The 17,172-nt window shown below is 40.1% G+C and overlaps 1 protein-coding gene across 1 annotated transcript in view; it reads right to left on the bottom strand.

The window, feature by feature from the left end:
• The window catches only part of LOC106525132 (neurexin-3b), a gene marked incomplete in the record, with an annotated part of 484,453 nt that overhangs the window by 463,342 nt on the left and 3,939 nt on the right, over window positions 1–17,172 (bottom strand). Inside the window, 4 exon segments of the mRNA XM_014019257.1 lie at window positions 2,748–2,759; window positions 4,733–4,759; window positions 5,101–5,115; window positions 13,392–14,527. Coding sequence (XP_013874711.1) covers window positions 2,748–2,759; window positions 4,733–4,759; window positions 5,101–5,115; window positions 13,392–14,088 — 751 coding nt within the window.

The following is a 17,172-nucleotide window of genomic DNA, read 5'->3' as shown; positions in this document are numbered from 1 at the left end:
CTGGGAGAGTCCCCCCAGCGACCACAAGCACAGCCCCCGGGGCCAGCAGCGACAAACTCATGGGCCCCACCGGCACCCGCCATACCAGAGCAGATCCAGGAAAGGGCACAGAAGTCCGGGCCCCCAGGGCGCACCCCCTCCAGGCCAAAGCCCGACAGGTCCAGAGGCCCCAAGCCCAAGCAGGCTGTCACCAGACCAGGCCGGCACACACCCCAGCGCCCAGCCCTAGACCCCGGGAACCCCCAGCATGCTGGCGGCCAGCTGCACACCCCACCGGGGGGCCGAGTAGCAGCGGGCCCCCAGATAAACCAGCAGTAGGGGCAGCCCAGACCGCAGCCTGACAAATACCCAAACATACACATACACAATCGCACCATCCCACCYTTATCCTCACCCCCACTCAAAGACATACAAGGACAACGTCATACATACAACGCCACATTCAGGGTGACATTCTCAGGTGTGAGCAGGTGAGATGAGATGTGAGCTGGAGCTGGAATCGGAGGTGCGCCCACAGGAAGTGTATATGGACYGTGTGACAGAAATAATTGTTGACAAATCAACTCATCGATTAATCAAAAAATAATAATCGAAGCAGCCCTACACAGGTTATTAGGTCGTACATGTTTAAAGCGATGATGTTGCTGYCAGGGGGTGAACTGCAGGTCAGACAGTATGAGCACAACACAGAAGTCTGAGAAATATTTTTAACATTGATGCAAGCTGAAGTTAAGTAGATAAAAGTATCAAGAGGCCAGCGAGGAGAATTACTGTATTTTTGCAGCAAAGAGAAATGCCAGTCAACATTAACATAAATAGCTGATGGAGTTGGAACTAAAATGAAACATCATAACAGCCAAAGAAAACCAAGCAGGATGGTGAAGTCAGACGAGGCCATGTTCACTCATTGTTATAAACAAATGTCCAGACAAAGGAATAATAACACTCAAAGAACACAGTTGTGTTAAAAACCAGTGGAGAACTTACAAGAGCTGGAAGGCTAACAACTAGCTGGTAAAGAAAAAAGCAACCACCATTTGGGTGATAACAGAGGGTCAGAGAAGGTGAAAATGTAGAACACGCACAGACAGGAGTCCAGAAGCTAACAGCTATTCAGTCATACTTTAGAGTTCCCCACAGGTTAAGTTACTCTGCAGCATTTAACCTACCCACAGGCAACAGCTTTAATACACTAACAGACAAGTTCAGCTCTAAGCCAGTATCATGATCAAGGTCACTGCCCTGCCTTCACCCTCCATACTGTTTGTCTACTGACAGGAAATAATGTTACTGCTGTATAAAGAGACATAATTTTGTGAAGTATGACACCATAACCTGATAATTATATATATAGGATCTTTTTTCTATAAAAGTCTCCTCTTAAAAGAAAGCTTTTTTTCAACCAATGTAAGCTTAATTAGGCCCTTGTTATAGTGGAGGACCAATCTGCTTCGACCTAAAACATCTACCAGAAAAATGACCTTTGTCGGGTTTTTTTTTATTGCAGTTTATCATTATGTTTGCAATGTGTGGACTTTTTGGGTGGGGCGTGAGGGAGAGTGGTGGAAGTGACCACAGCAGTGTATCCATGATATGGAGCCTGTAAACACTAGTGTGGATTGATCATTAAGAATTTAAAGCAGGACTGTCCTCACTGCCCTGTCCTCAAGCAGTTGGTAAATTATTCCATTGAAATAAAAAATAAAAAAAATCCTTGGCTGTATTGACCAATGGACTTACCACTTGTTTTTTTTGAGGTGCCTTCTAGATAAAAGACGTGATTTATTTTAGTAGAGAGAAACCTGAAAAACCACTCAGTCTGACCTGCACAACAGAAACTCAAATCAGCATGTATGCATGACCGGATCAGCTGCCACAACGCTGAACAAAGCTGCTCAGATTACAACACAAACAGAGGGAGAGTTTCGGTTTTCTTTTTAATTATGTACACAGCTGTATCTTTAGAATGCAATAAAATAAAATAAAAATTATTTGCTGCTGCTTTGTAATTCAAAATTATATTTGTTGACCTTTGAAATATCAAAGCTAGCAACATTAGCTTGCAGGTTGAGCAAAATGAAAAAAAAAATAAAACGATTCACGCACTATTGCAGCCAGTTCAATAAATACTGTAAAACTTTCTTTTAACAGACCAAGCTATGTAAATACATGTGATAAATTATCCACAACAAAATTACCACATAACTACTGTAAGCATCCAATTAGGTTCACATAGAGGCCCGATTACAATGAACCCAAATGCCAGATCAAATTTAAAAGCAGGCAGTTTTTAAGACGTAAGAAATAAATGTTAACATAACACAACATGAAGATTCCACAAATATTATCTACATAAAGCTGTTAAATAATCAAGCTCGGAACTGACTCTCATCTTTTATTTTTGTGATTTGATATTCATGAGAGCAAATCAGCTACTTTCTCGTTTTGACACTGCGTTTCTGACATCTTATCACAACACCATGTAATAGTTCATTCTTTGCGCAACAGAAACTGTGAATCCTCATTAGGTGGAAAACAGAGTTTTTTGATTTTACTCCTTTTTTCGCAAAAAAACCCCCTTCTTAGCTCATGAATGCATTTAATGAAAAGACATTATAAATGATTAACCAGTGCGAGCACAAATTCATCATACATACTGAATGCTATCACACACACATACACCCACACCCACACAAAGCTCTTAACTTAGATGTGAGTACAAAAAAGGGGAAAAACGATTGCTGTACCTTTGCTTCTACCTACAGATTTTGGAGAAAGGATCCGTGGAGATGAAAGTAGGAAGGGAGTCATCCCAGGAAGAGCACAAAGACAGACAGCAAAACGTGAGATTAAAATATGGTTGATCTACAATAATCCTGTACACTACCAAATGACAGATGCGTGCAAAAATGTTGACAATCGTGCAAAATGGTAGAAAAGTGGGACAAGTGTGCATGAACACGGCACAATGGAAGTCTTAGGAAAGCATACGATGTATTTAAGAACTGGGTAATACTTGACGCAATAGTGCCTTCTTTATAAGTAAGAGTTCAGTGTAAAGGTTGTGAAATATTATTATCTTACCTGCTGTGTTCTTTTTTAAAATCAGTTTGAAGAAATGYAGTTTKTTTTTATTCATGAAAAAAACGCTGAGTCAGGTCCTCTGGAGTTAAGTTGCAGGTTGTTTACCATGATTGAGAAGCGAAGCTGTAGCACGTCTGGGTTTGTTTGCAACACTTTGTCAGGAGTATTATTATATTTCTATGAAACGATTGAGAGTTGAGAGTGATGTAAAAATGTRTAAAATATTTATAAAATATTGCTCATTCTTCACTAAGAAATGTTTAAGATTAGACGACAGCAACGCACTTTCAGTCCTGACCCTGCTAAGACTAACAAATGGCTCATCAGTTTGATCGGAATGAAACACTATTCAAAACTGAGGCTGTTCAAACAGTCATCTACTACTGGTAAGATATAAATACTGTGGTTCTTAATCTACTTGTTGGTTCACAAAATTTTAATCTTAGAAGTCGACTGATCAAGGCTTTTCTGTGGCTGAGACTGACTTTTAGAAATCAGGACAAACACTGATTGATTTATGTAGATGGTTTATTTGTTAGAGCTTTTTGTTGATAATCCATAAATATGACAATTTATTATCTAAASATATTTTAAATGACTTAACTGTGAAACAAAAATAAACAATTTAGCCTAAGTTTACAGTTGGAACAGACATAGATCAAATAATAGGCTGACTGATTTTAATCAGCTGAAAATGGCCCCTTTTTAGAAAGAAATTGTCTTTCTGCCATGCMTTTCTACTAAATTACCAAGTAGTACAATGAAGTAATGAAGAATGAACAGCAGTTGCCACAACCAGTGTATTGTAGCCCACAATTTTGTTATATAAGCAATAAAGCTCTTCTAAGGCCTTATTAGTTGTTAAATTTATTTTACATGCATTTAAGATAAGGAGTAATTGCTGTATTTTTGTGAATGAAAAACACGTTGACCAAAATAAAAATTAAACAATTTAAAAAAAAACACAGATTCATTAGGAGACTTATCCACCATTATACAATACCACATCCACATGGAAATGCATACATTTTGGTTTAACAGTATATATTCTAAGCTTTAATTGGCAGAAGCCCAACATGGACTTTTATTACAAAAGGTTTCAGGTGGAAGTCTGATTTGTTGCCAAGTGACACCATTTTGTAACAATGGTTCACAGCCAGTTGTTTAATTATAAAGTAAATTCATGGAAGTACTAGTAGGCTTATACTATCTACTGAACCATGATGTGYCCTCTTCACTTTAATCATTTCTAACACCAATACCCCAGCTGCATGTAAAAGGTCTCTCTAAACCCCTGAAAWTTTTTTCCCCACCCAGTCCAAACAGCAGACAATGTCATTACATGTTTGCTATGGAGTTGAGACTAGTGCACAGTTATGTAACACGAAGAAACCTGGACGAAGCAGGCCTAAGGAGACACGGCAAAGAGAGAAAAACATGTGATGCGGGACAAGCCATGCAGCCATGCACACATAATCACCCGCCCACTTCTCTGCAGCAGCAGCGGTGGGAGCAGTCAGCCCAACAAATACGTATGGACGGGCAGAGGAGGCACGCAGTGTAAATTTCCACCCCAAAACCATGCCGGGAGTTTAGTGCACAAAAATAACAGAGAACAAGAGAGAGAGAGAGAGAGAGAGAAAAGTACCTTGTTCTGCCTTCAGGTGTGCGAGTTCTTCAAGAGGAAAATCAGACAGGAGCAGAAAAAGAAGTGAGAACAACACACCAATACTACACTTGTATTGTCACTATGCATGCTTTGCATGATGGCAAACCATGACTATCACACTAAAATCAAAGCTTTCCAAAAAAAAYCATCTGAAAGCTTTATATACTGAAAATAGAAATGACTAATAAGAGCAAAAGTAGCTGTTGATATTTTTACTGCATACTTGACCTTTAGAACTGTTGTCATGTGATAACAGGTATATTTTTCTTGCATTATGAATAACTAACCCAACACGACGTGGTTCTAAAATTTCACTGAAGTTCTGACTAAATACTCTTGAGACTCACCTGGTTTTCTCTTGACTGTTGTGGAGTTGTCACAGGAACAAAAAGAGAGGGAAAAGCAGAGAAAAGCATGGCATTAGCAACACTCTACAGTTGTGTTTGCATGTGGCTCTAACATGCAAAACAAATCACGCTTTGAATTGTTGTGTCATGTAAGGAGCAAGGATATGCGCCTTGACATGCTTRAAAAAAATATAATAAAATGCTACTTTAATTTAATAAGTAAAAATAAAACGCCAAACACTTCATCTGTCCCGTCCTCTCAGGGAGTCAGATTGACGATTGTCCTTTAGCGAAGAATAATTTTAACATTTTGACTGTTGCAAAGTAACATTAACATTTCACATCTTGGATCACACAGGTTTCCTCACAACATGAAAGGAGAAGCATAAATCCACAACCCTGAGGATTTAAGGAGTTGAGAGGTTTGTGGATCTCAAGATGTTTATTGTCAGACCCATGCTATTTTTCCTCCACCTTTTTTGTTTGTTTTTGAACACCTTAAATGAGGGCGTTCTGTTATGTTTCTCAGACGAATGCACACTGTTCGGTTGATGGCGATGTTTAAAATACAGTTTGGTCATTAAAGATAATAGCCACATGTTGGGCTTCATTGCTTGTGAACAAAATGCTAACCTGGGTCATAATTGCCAGCRTGTTTAAAGGAAGAGATAACTAAATGAGCTCAGGAAGTTTTTATACTCTAATTATATGGTTACCAAATTTTGGTACAAGTACCATGGGTGATCAGGATCTTTTTAGTGGTACTCAGCAGAAATGTTAGCATTAACTATTTACAAATGAAACACCAAGATAATTAACTCTCAATAGCCAAACTAGGATGTAAAACTAAAACTAAGAGATGACCAAAAAAGTTGATTGGTTCTGGCTCACTGAGATCTTGGCACTAAAAAGAAACTTTAAAAACAAAAATGCTAAAGTGAGTATTTTAAGAACCCCTATAAAAGCCAGAGGGAATGATGGTTAACCAATAAGCTAGTGCCAATTTAAGCTGCATCGGTGAAGACTCTAAAAGACCTCCTAGTAACAAAAGGTGCAAAACAGTGAGGTAATTTGACTGAAGTTGTTCTCACCAATCAACCAGGGATAGTTTTTCTAATTTATATGATATGCAATACAAGCTCTTAAAGGCACAGTGTGTAGGATTTGCTGTTTTCAGCGACATCTAGTAGTTGAGTGGTTGAATCATCCTCCCTGGTCCTCCCTCCACCCCCACCCCCCGCTTCCAAATGCAAAGGCGTTGCTACGGTGTCTCTCAGGTGTCAAAAACCTTTGATAATTCCAACCTCGATGTCTACCAGCAGCTTCAGGGCTAGTGATGTTTCAAGTGGTAAGATTATGAGCTTTAATAAGTAAAATTATCCCAGCTACAATGACAGACAACAAATATTGCATTTATAGTATTACAACTAAAAAAGTTTTTGACGCTGCCACCGCAGTTTGTCCTTCATGAGCCTTCGTAGACAAGATGGCGGTGCAAGATGGCGGCTGCCTGTAGTGGCGACCCGCGACCATGGAAATATAAACAGCTTTTTATGAGGTAAAAATAATAAAACAAGGTCTTTGTCTGCAATGATTAGACATGTTTTTTTATTATTATCGTTAGTGATTATCTCAATTTCGGCTAAAAAATTTGACAAAATCCTACACACTGTGTCTTTAACCCCATCTATGTTCTGCCTTTGATACAAGGCTGGGTTATGGGAGAAACACCTGACAGATCCCCAGACCGATCTCTCTTCAGCTACCTGCTCAGTTTATCAGGGGGTAATCCAAGGCATTTCTATCCCAGTTGAGAAATAAGCTCTGTCCTGGTTGATGTGTCTGAGACACCTCTCTTGGAAGGGATCTAAAAATAATTGTAACAAAATGTCCAAACCCACCTCAACTGGCATCTTTCGGTGCAAAGAAGCAGCAATTCTAGTTYTAGCTTGTTAGATTAATTCTTCATTCTGTTMACGGACAGGAGTCGTAACGACAGTAACCACATCAGCTATCCCAATCCCCTCACCAATTTTCCTCTTTGTTCTACCCCTGCACACAGACAAGACTTGTGGGTACTTGAACTCATCTACATGTGGCAATGGATTGTTCCATAGGAGTTTGAAATCCACCCTTTGCCTTTTTAACGAAGCGTAGCCTCAGACTTGGAGTTGGCGTTACAGCAGCTATGCAATCAAAAACCCATCAAACTGAAGACCTCTTGGCTATGTCTTTACATTCTATATAAATCTTGGGTCTCAACACCCAGTTTTATACAATGCCTTTAAAGAGAATCATAGGAAAATCAATTCTTAATCGTAATAACACAAACTATGTCAGATATTTTAGCTCAACTAAACAGAAAGAAGTCAATGATTTGACTTGGTGAGGTGACTTGTTCTCTGCCCAGGCTGCAGAGACAACTGGCCTGTTTCCCATCACCAGATATAGAAAGAGATTTATCACATTTATTCTGTCTCTCTCTTTGACACTATTGGGTTAACGTTTAAAGTTAGATTTAACAAACTCAACAGAACAAATATCTTTCGAGAGGTGGGATGGGCTGATAAAATGTTTAGCAGCGGCTGCTGAGGGCAAGGTTTGCTCCTGTCTCCTTTAGGGAATTTAAAATGAGTGTGATTTCTCCTCCCACATAAGAAGGATGACATTGGTGGAAAGAAAGGAAGGTCAAAACTGTGGAAGAGTGGGGAGCTGTGAGATAGTGGCCAGGTGATGGACAGCAGTTCCGGCTCTCAAGAACTGGAGGCTTGAAACCACTCAATTTATTTGCCTGCATCAGCAGGTACATGTTCTCTTTTTTTTTGACAGTGCAAACGCTTGCACTCATAATGTGCGTAGTCTGCATGCTTGTTAAATTGCTTAGGTTCCAATGTAGATTAAACCCTTTGTCTTGATGCAACAGCACTCAGAACAAGCCGATGTGCTGCAGTAGACATGTGGTCTAAGCGTAATCCCCTGTTCTATTTTACCAGCAGCTTCAGCACTCAAATCCAAACATAATTTTCTGCTTGGGCACTGCACACACAAATGCCCTCTGCACTGAAATCAGGCAAGTCCCTGCACCATTTTTTCCCTCCCTGACCTACTTTTGTAGTAAGATTATTGCAACTGTCATTTTTTCCATGTCTGTTTATTAATCCCCAGAGCTAAGCCCGGAGGCACAATTTCAGCACTTGTTTAACAGTTTGCTTGTTCTGGCCTTCAATTTGCAAACCTTTTTGTCAAGTCACTGTGTGCGTGTTCATTTCAAATGCAGAAGGTTGGGATTTCAAAGACAAACCGAGGACCGTTTTGCATATTCATTAAACAAAGCTGACCTTCTGCAACTCCTAATGTAATGGAAAAGCCTGAAAGCATTCAGACTTCAAAATGTCACCAATGCTGAGTTAACTGATCCTCCAGATCATTTTCATGAGCAGTCTTGGTATTTATACAGCAAATAACAGCCAAAGTTTTAGTTAAAGATGATTGGATAAAATGAGAAATTATGTCACGAGAAAACAAAATGTTTAAAAAGCTTTGGATTTCTTTACAGAAGTCAAAAAGACTGAGCGTTAGCTAGGTTAATTTTTACTCTTACAGAAATTTCCTGACCCACATCAGAAGAGAGACTGACCATTTGAAAGGTTTGTGAAGGCAATAAGGTCCCCTTTACAATGAATGGTGACTCTGCTATGAGTCAAAATGATCTTTGCAGGGTCTTAGCAAGATTTTCTCGGGTGCTGATCTTTTTAGTATGTATACATATGTATGCATATCATGATTAGCAGGGTATCAGAGACTTGGGTGAAGGGTGATGGCAGCATAGTTATGGTATTGCCTCATCATGACAACAGAGAGCCAGCGGTGATCCAAGCAAGTTATTGCAAAACTATTGGTGGCATTGCTGATACGCTTCCACTCCAGCCACAGTCAATAGGATCACACTACGCTCTCAGCATGCAATTGCAAAGACCAATTCAGTCTTTCAAGGCACCAATACGTATATACCATTATATGCTCAGATGTCCTCTTTAGCCTTTAAGAGGCAAAGTCAAAAGCACATTTTCTCATCATGGTCATGACTGCTGRTCAAGGAAGAAGGGTTGATGTGATGAAGGTTCTATTTTACTGGATTGGACATCGCCTATAGACGCTATAGCTAGCGACGCACCGTCATAGGAGCCATTGCTATGCATTGAGTCATGTCAACAAAACAGTAGAGTTTCAATGCAAGATGCGCGTCAATCTGTCACAAAAATACTCATAGTACCCTCATTTCTTATCTGATTTCTATAAAATAAGGCTTAAATTAAAGCTGAGAAAATTGTCGATGTCGTGATATGTGAAAAGTATGTATTTGCTCAAGAGATAAATCTATAAGCAGTCTGGGAACTTTTCATTATAGGTTTTTGCTAACGTATTTACAGTAGAAGCCCCTTTCCATCACATAAAACTTAGAGTCATGTGTGTTATATATAAATAATTCGAATTTTGCATTTGTTTCCTGGTTCTTCATTCGCACTGCAGTGACTAAAGACAAATTCCTCCAGCTGGTCATAAAATAAATGCAGTCGGTCCCTCCACCTCAGCTTATGCAATGTACGGTGGAGGAAAAAAGTTACAGAGTATTTTACTCTGATATACTGTATAATCACAAACTACAGGATATACCATATGCTGACTGGACAGAACATCAGTACYAGTAATATCTACACAGTTCAGCCTAGTAGTAGTAAAGGTAATTTTACTGTTGTCCATTATATTTACCTCTCACAATGTTATCCTAGCATAATAACAATATTAATAAAAAATATAATAATTTGTCTTTTCGATGGTTTACCCGACATAAGGTTGTCAAAATCAAGCTAGCATAACTGACCTACTTTCCGCATCTCCGACATTTTTTAAATGAAAAACTATTTTAATGACCTGTAAAATGTGATAAYCTTGATCTTGTTGTTGAAGTGTTGACAATTTATGGCAAAATATTGCATCACTTTTTGATATTCCTTGCATGAATGTCTGCTGCATCCCCCTTTTACCACCATTCATGGATGTTCCTGAGTCAAAACTCAATGCATAGCAATGGCACCTGTACAGCACACGATAAGTCACGTGATGTCCAATCCAGTAATATAGATCAACGGTTCTATACCCCTTCTCTTGTGTCATCTTATGCTCCTGACATATCTTCCTTTGCATCAAGACTGAAAACAATAAAGGCTCAGAAACCTCCCACATATATAAGAAAGCTCCGCAGAATACGGAAACAACCTAGCACAGGCATGATACCTGTGGCGATAGTAACCTAGTGGTATGGTGTGATCTTCTAATCTAGAAAATCACAGTATTCTGATGTGTTTCAAGAGAGTCATGCCAGGTAGCCAGACAGGCCAAGGTGCAATGGGCATGCACTGTAGGATTATCATAGGAATATAACGCTGATGTATAGGATGCGGTGAGTACACAGGAGAGCATCTCGAGACATAGAAAATTGCAGGCTATACCTATTTGGCATCTGTCTAGAGTGTAATAATGTCATTGTTCCCTTTACACTGAAGGATGTTTTCCATGTTTGTATAATGAATTCAAGGTGAGCTAAGTGACACCAACAGGCGTTTTGTACCTGTTTTCTTTTTCCTATCCCAGGTTTTAATTCTGCTCACTCCCTGCAATTCTCTTCCAAGCCGGTGGGCTACCATTAGGAGCACGGCTGACAGAATGCTTTCAAGGCTTGGTCCGCTCGCTCCGTTCAGCCATCTGCCCATTTTAACGAGCAGCTCAGGGGGCTTTGTCTGCGTTAATACMTCCAATTGTGTGCGAGGCTGTGAATGCAACTGCATTTCAGTGAATGTTTGCGAGGGGGCCGCACTGTGCTGTAATGCAGCCTAAATATTCACAAGTCTGACAGATTGTTTTTGTGGCTCATTAATGCACAGTGTAATCACAGTCAAAAGACGAAGACAGGTGCGCTGAGCAGTTGCTCATATGTTAGACTACCATCATTCTAAATAGCCCTAAAATGTTCAGCATGCTCAATTTTTGCTTGAACAACAAGTACCTACCACTTGTGGACATGTGGTTGTAATGGTATTAGAACTGTGTCTTATTTGCCCACAGTTTGATCTGAGCTGATGGTGGTGTTTGTGCAGACATTTTCCAGGCAAATTAGCCATCTCTGTTCTCATTATCCCCACTAATTATAGTTCCCAGTCTTTGTGGAATAATCAACAATCAGCTACATTAGTTAGCGGGGAAGCAGAATAGAGCAGCCGTCGGATGAGCTGGAGAAGTAACATAACTGCACTCTTCGTTTTACTCTTTTAACCCTTGAAAACCAGAGAAAGATAATGAAGAAATGTCAGCTTGATTGCATCTGAAAAAAGACGGGCACTAACAGACGCCAACAACGGGTGGTTTGAGTTTGACGGACAACCTCCCGGGACAAATTAGGGTACAAGAAGCCAGTGGTGAATTTACTCCCCACACTTCCTTTGCCCCGAGGCTGTAAAATGACAGACTGCTTTCTCTGTCTAAGCTGAGTTGCGCTCATAAGAACCCGTGTTGTTTTTACACTAAGATATCATACTTCCCTCCMGTCAGCGCTCAGACAAATGGACCACCCACTACTTCTCTATAGACTCTCCAACACAGTGAGCAAATGGGACGGAGCRAAAAAGAGGTCAAGTCCACTCCGTTCGCCTGGCTGCGCTGCAACCAGCACATTGCGTGCTGCTCTGAACAACGCCAAGGGCAGGCGCTCGAGATTTACTCCAAACAGCATTTTAGCTGCAAGCGTTGGGTCGTATTAGGAAACCACACACAGCAAAGGCTTGTTACAAAAATAAGGAAAACATTTATTAAAATACAAATTTTAATACCTAACTGTATTAGAAATGGTTTAAAATATGTTAAAAACAACACTGCAGTGAGCATCCGTCTGATTTTTTTAGGCAAAACAGCATCACATTTAACCCTAGCAGACAGGAAGTGGGTGAGCAATGGAGGAAATTTGACATGGGTCTGGTCACACCAAGTTRTTGTCTACAACCCATAACCATGAAGGGAAAAAAATGCATGTAAACAAAGTAGTAATACAGTTGGGTACTGCTTTTAAATCTGAAAAATGTGAGCTCTTTCATTTGTGCAACCTACTGCAAAAACAAAGAAAAAAAGAAGGTTGTTCTTTGAGTCAGCTGGCATTGCTCTAAAAGTAGTATTTGGTTTTGAAGGATGCACATTTTGACATAAAGCATCTCTGAAATCAGCAGCAGTGGTGTCATAAATAAATAGAAAGCAGTTTTGTGTACACTAGTGATAAAACTGAGGGCTAGAAACAAAGAAAAACACCAGCAGCAAATGACTCGTCCATTATACCGCTGTCATTGGGCTATTTGAGGGTATCCACAAGAAAGCCATGAGTATTGAAAGTGTGGGGAAAGAAAAGGGCAGAATATTGTCAAAGAGTTGCATCTCATTACACTCCCTAAAGAAGAGATGGCCTTGGCTCAGAAGGACAGGTGAAAAAAAAAATAGAGGAACTTGTTTCTAATTCAAACTTTACCAGTACCTTTATGTCTCTGCAGCACCTTGAAAAATCTAAATATATTTAATGGGGGGAAAAAAGAAAGAAAGAAGACTCAGTGTTGTAATTTTAGTCACATCAGCTATTACCGTATCCACCACTGCCTCATCAAATGTAATAACTGTGAAGGGAGAGGAAATGCTGAGCACATCACCTCCAATTTAACTCCCACATGAAATGTGAAGAGTTGCTTAGCTGTCTGAGCAACAGCCCGTGAAGAAATATTCAGATTCTCTGTCCTGCAAGAACTGCATTAAATATTTCAAACACAAGGGAGTCGAGCGGCTCGTAGRCTCTGTAAATAATGCTGATGTGTAACGGCATCGCTGCAGCCAGTCCACATCCTTCAAGGAGTTTCMGAAAAATACTTTGGTGTGGAGTAAATTACATAAAAATAGCAAGGCAGTTATTGGAATTCTGTCAAATTTGAATGGCCTGTGTTGAGATTTTTTTGGCGTAGCCAAAAACATTTGATGTTGAAGCCAAATAACAAGAGGAGATTTTCACAAACTACATGTGAAAAAAGGTCAGAGGAAGGGATTAATGTGATGGATTTTAACAGTATACCTGAMACAAGACAGCAAACTTAGGTTAGGTCAGCTCTTTCAAAACAATTGAAAGGAAACCCTTATTAAGTTTTTAAGAAAGCCTTTAATCAATATTCAGTGCTCGACACAGAAAACACAGGAGCCAGCTTTCTTACCTTCTGTGCAGTATCGACCTACAAATCCAGTTTTGGAGCAGTCACAGTAGGTTTCTCCATCTGCCAGTGAGCAGATCCCACCATTCTCACAGGGGTTCTCAGTGCAGAGGCCCAACATCTCCAATCGTACTTTCTGGCTATTRATCAACGTGGGTAATTTACTCCCATAACTGAGGTTGGTGATAACTCCTTTGAACGGCGGAAGCTCGCGAACRGAAGGCAAGGTGATGGCAGACGTGCGGATATCCCCTGGAAGCCCTCCCAGAAAGAGGTCACTAATGATCTTCATGAACTGCCGCTGGGGCCGCACTTCTCCTTTCTTAGTCTGGCCGTCCACAGCTAAGCCAGTCCACAAATTCTGCCTGTTGATGGCAGCAAAGTGCCAGCGGCTGTCATTGACCATTTTATCAGAGGCAATGGTGGTCTCAGCACAGTCGATGCTGACACGAAGCTGCAGCCTACCCTCGGACACAGTGAGGAGCAGAAAGTCGCAGTAACCACCGTCGTCAAAGTAGAGCAGCAGGCCTTCCGATTCTGAGGTCTTGAACTGAAATGTCAGATCACTTTGAGAGCTGGCGTCCCATCGCAGATACCGAGCCCACTGACCTTCTGAGCCAGTAAACTCCAAGCCTACACTTAGACCCAGCATGGCACTTAGAAGCATGAGAAAATGCCCAGCCAGGCCGTTTGGATGCATTGTAGAGAACAGCAGGTCTACTGAAGGGTTCGAACTGGGAATAGATCCTCAAAGTGATAACATTTGATTACGATTTAGCTCCAGGGTTTATGTGCTGAATGTTATATTCCACAAAAATAGTTTCAGAGTCTAAGGAAATGGTGCAATATCTGCTTTATTATTTTTTTCCAGGGGCAGATCTAGTTTTGATAATGAATGGAATCTAATCTTGTCAGCCAAGTCTTTAGAGAGACAAAAGGAAAAAATATCCAGTTTCCACATAAAGTGGATTGGCGAAAGTGCTATGATGAAGGTGATCCTGAGAGTGTTCTGTCAGTGATTTAGAGCTGCATTTTGTGATGTTTCTTTGAGACGACTTCCTGGATTCAAGCACTTAATGATTGTGGTTGGTCCAGTTCTTTGACCCATGGTTTGGTACTCAGATTCCAGTAGAACAGACCTGTRGAGAAATTAACAAAGCCATAGTGAATATGAAGCAGAAACTGAGACGTATTTATGTTACTGGTAAAACAATAGTACAATTTCCAAATAAAATACCTAAAGCACTAAATGATTAAATACATGAATAGGGATACAGTAGTTTTTATCTAACCTAATAGTAAAGACTTCTGCAACAAACATCTCATTTGTAATCCAATCAGGGAGGTTTAATTCAACATGCAGAATAGAGGAAACACAAAAAGAAAAATAACCAGTTTAGATTAAAAAAAATAGGACACAGAGAACCTCAATTAAAATAGTTTTGACTCACTATGTAGCCATTAAATAATACAAAAAAACCAGTATTACCATCCATTAGGCTTTCAAAAGCATTTTATGCAGCCGTTCCTACCAATTATTCACTTCATTTGAAGATTATCTCACATAATCGTTTAGAGGTTTAAGCTTAACCTGAGAGTTAACTTCTYGTTTTACAAACGATCTGCCGAGATGAACTAATAAATAAATCTCCAACACTGTTGTTGTTGTCTGCACGACTATTGCAAATCCATTGAGGTGGGCCAGAACAAGTGTTTAGCATTAAATGTTAGGCTGCTATTTATAAGAGCCTGCTGAGATCCTGATTAATATGACTAATTATCCACCACCAGTCTTTTTCTTTATTTTTCTCATTTGCATGTCTTTGGGGATTACATTTAGAAATKGTGATTCAGAAAGATCCTAGGATGAGGCCATTTCATATTTGAATCTTGCCTTTATCTATTTTAATGAGTAGAAATTATTTCTTTGACTAAGACCTTGAAGACACTGTAAGGAAATATCAGGAGGTGCTGGTCAGTTTGTGCTTATGCACCTTTGTACCCCCCAAATTCAACAAGTGCACTAGCATACTCTCACAATACACCTACAGTTTTGTTTAATTTTGCTTAGATGCAAATGATTTACACAGAGAAACCCTATATGTGTGTGTACTCTTCTAGCCTTTTGCCCTTGTCATTGTTTTTGCAGTGGGCTGCCAACCAGACAAATGCATTGTCCAATCATGACAGTAGCACAGAATGGAGAAACACAATAGGCCCTTTAACCACCTGCCCTGAATAGTTAATCTTGCTGCAGCAGGCGAGCTATTGAATTCAGGTAACTGATACCTATGCTAATGCACTCTGTGTGCTCACATGTGTGTCCCTCCTGTCCATAAGTGTATCTCTGACAACTCTTAGTAGCTAGGATGGATGTTTGTCTTTGTCCTAAAAGAGATTTGGTAAGAAAGAACTGAGGTTAAGGGGTTTTGTTTGGCAAAAAACAAAAAATAAACAAAACCTGAACTCCACCTTGTCGGCCGAACCTACAAGCATAGATAGTAAATGGAAAGCGGGTTGGTTGATGTCTTTCATGAATTAAAAAAGCTGTATATGAAACATGAGAGGGCAGTTCGGTGTAGTAACTGGGCAGGCTTCTATTCAATTAACATGACTCATTGTGTGTATTGGCTGATTGAAATATCAGGTGTCCCTGGAGGCTATGGATTTGTAGAGTATGCTAACAACTCTAATCTTCYGTTTCTCCTAAGGCACAAACAGATATTGCTCAAATACAGTGTGTGTCTGGTTACAACAATGTAGATTTTTTTCCCCTTGTGAGATCATATACTTGACAATTGTTAAGCAAATACCTAATTTAATCTGAAAGATGGTGCACCTGTTGGTCATCTTATATGTTAAGTCATACTAGCATAAAGTGGTAATAAGATGCCTTTCAGTTGAACTTAAGTCTGATATCAGTATTCACCAGAACGAAAGAACAATTTTACTAATTAGAGAAGAAACGTCCTCTGCTAATGAGGCTACAAAAGCTGCCTGTTGCCAACGATAATACCTGAACTGTGAATGTGCCAACAAGACCTAAAACTACACATTTCGAAACAACGTTCAATCTACTGCTTCTGTGAATGAGCAAAGCAGTCAATATTATCACATTTGTTTCTTCCATCCATTCATATTCTGTACACGCTTATTTCTTTCAGGGTCACGTGGGTCACTGGTGCCCATATCCAGCAGCCACAGTGCGAGGGGCGGGGTACACCCTGGACAGGTCGCAGGTCCATCACAGGGCCACACATAGAGACAAACGAGACAAACAACCATTCACTCTCTCACTCACACCTAGGGACAACGTAAAGTTACCAATTAACCTAAGTCATGTTTTTGGTCTGTGGGAGGAAGCCGGAGTGCCTGGAGAGAACCCACGCATGCACGCAGAGAACATGCCAACTCTACCCAGAAAGGTCCCCGAGCCAGGATTTGAACTGGCGACCTTCTTGCTCAACCAAATGATCCACCGTGCTGCCCACATTTGTTTCTTTCTTAGTTTTTTTTTTTCAGTCAAGTTTAGACAAGATAGTGAAGATATTCAACAATAGTGTATCACCATTCAATTTACAAACATACGTAATTGTAATGTACTGTGAAGTACTTAAAATTGCATTACTGTGATATTTACAGTATTTGCTTATTTGGTCGTTCATGCAGTTTTAGAATATTGCCTTTAGCCAATGATGGATGGATGGATGGATGGATGGATGGATGGATGGATGGATGGATGGATGGATGGATGGATGGATGGATGGATGGATGGATGGATGGA

Source organism: Austrofundulus limnaeus, unplaced genomic scaffold (assembly GCF_001266775.1).
Source record: "Austrofundulus limnaeus strain Quisiro unplaced genomic scaffold, Austrofundulus_limnaeus-1.0 Scaffold214, whole genome shotgun sequence".
NCBI classification, from domain to species: Eukaryota; Metazoa; Chordata; class Actinopteri; order Cyprinodontiformes; family Rivulidae; genus Austrofundulus; species Austrofundulus limnaeus.
The sequence above is the reverse complement of the archived record's forward strand: the minus strand, read 5'-3'. Positions and strand labels throughout refer to the sequence as shown.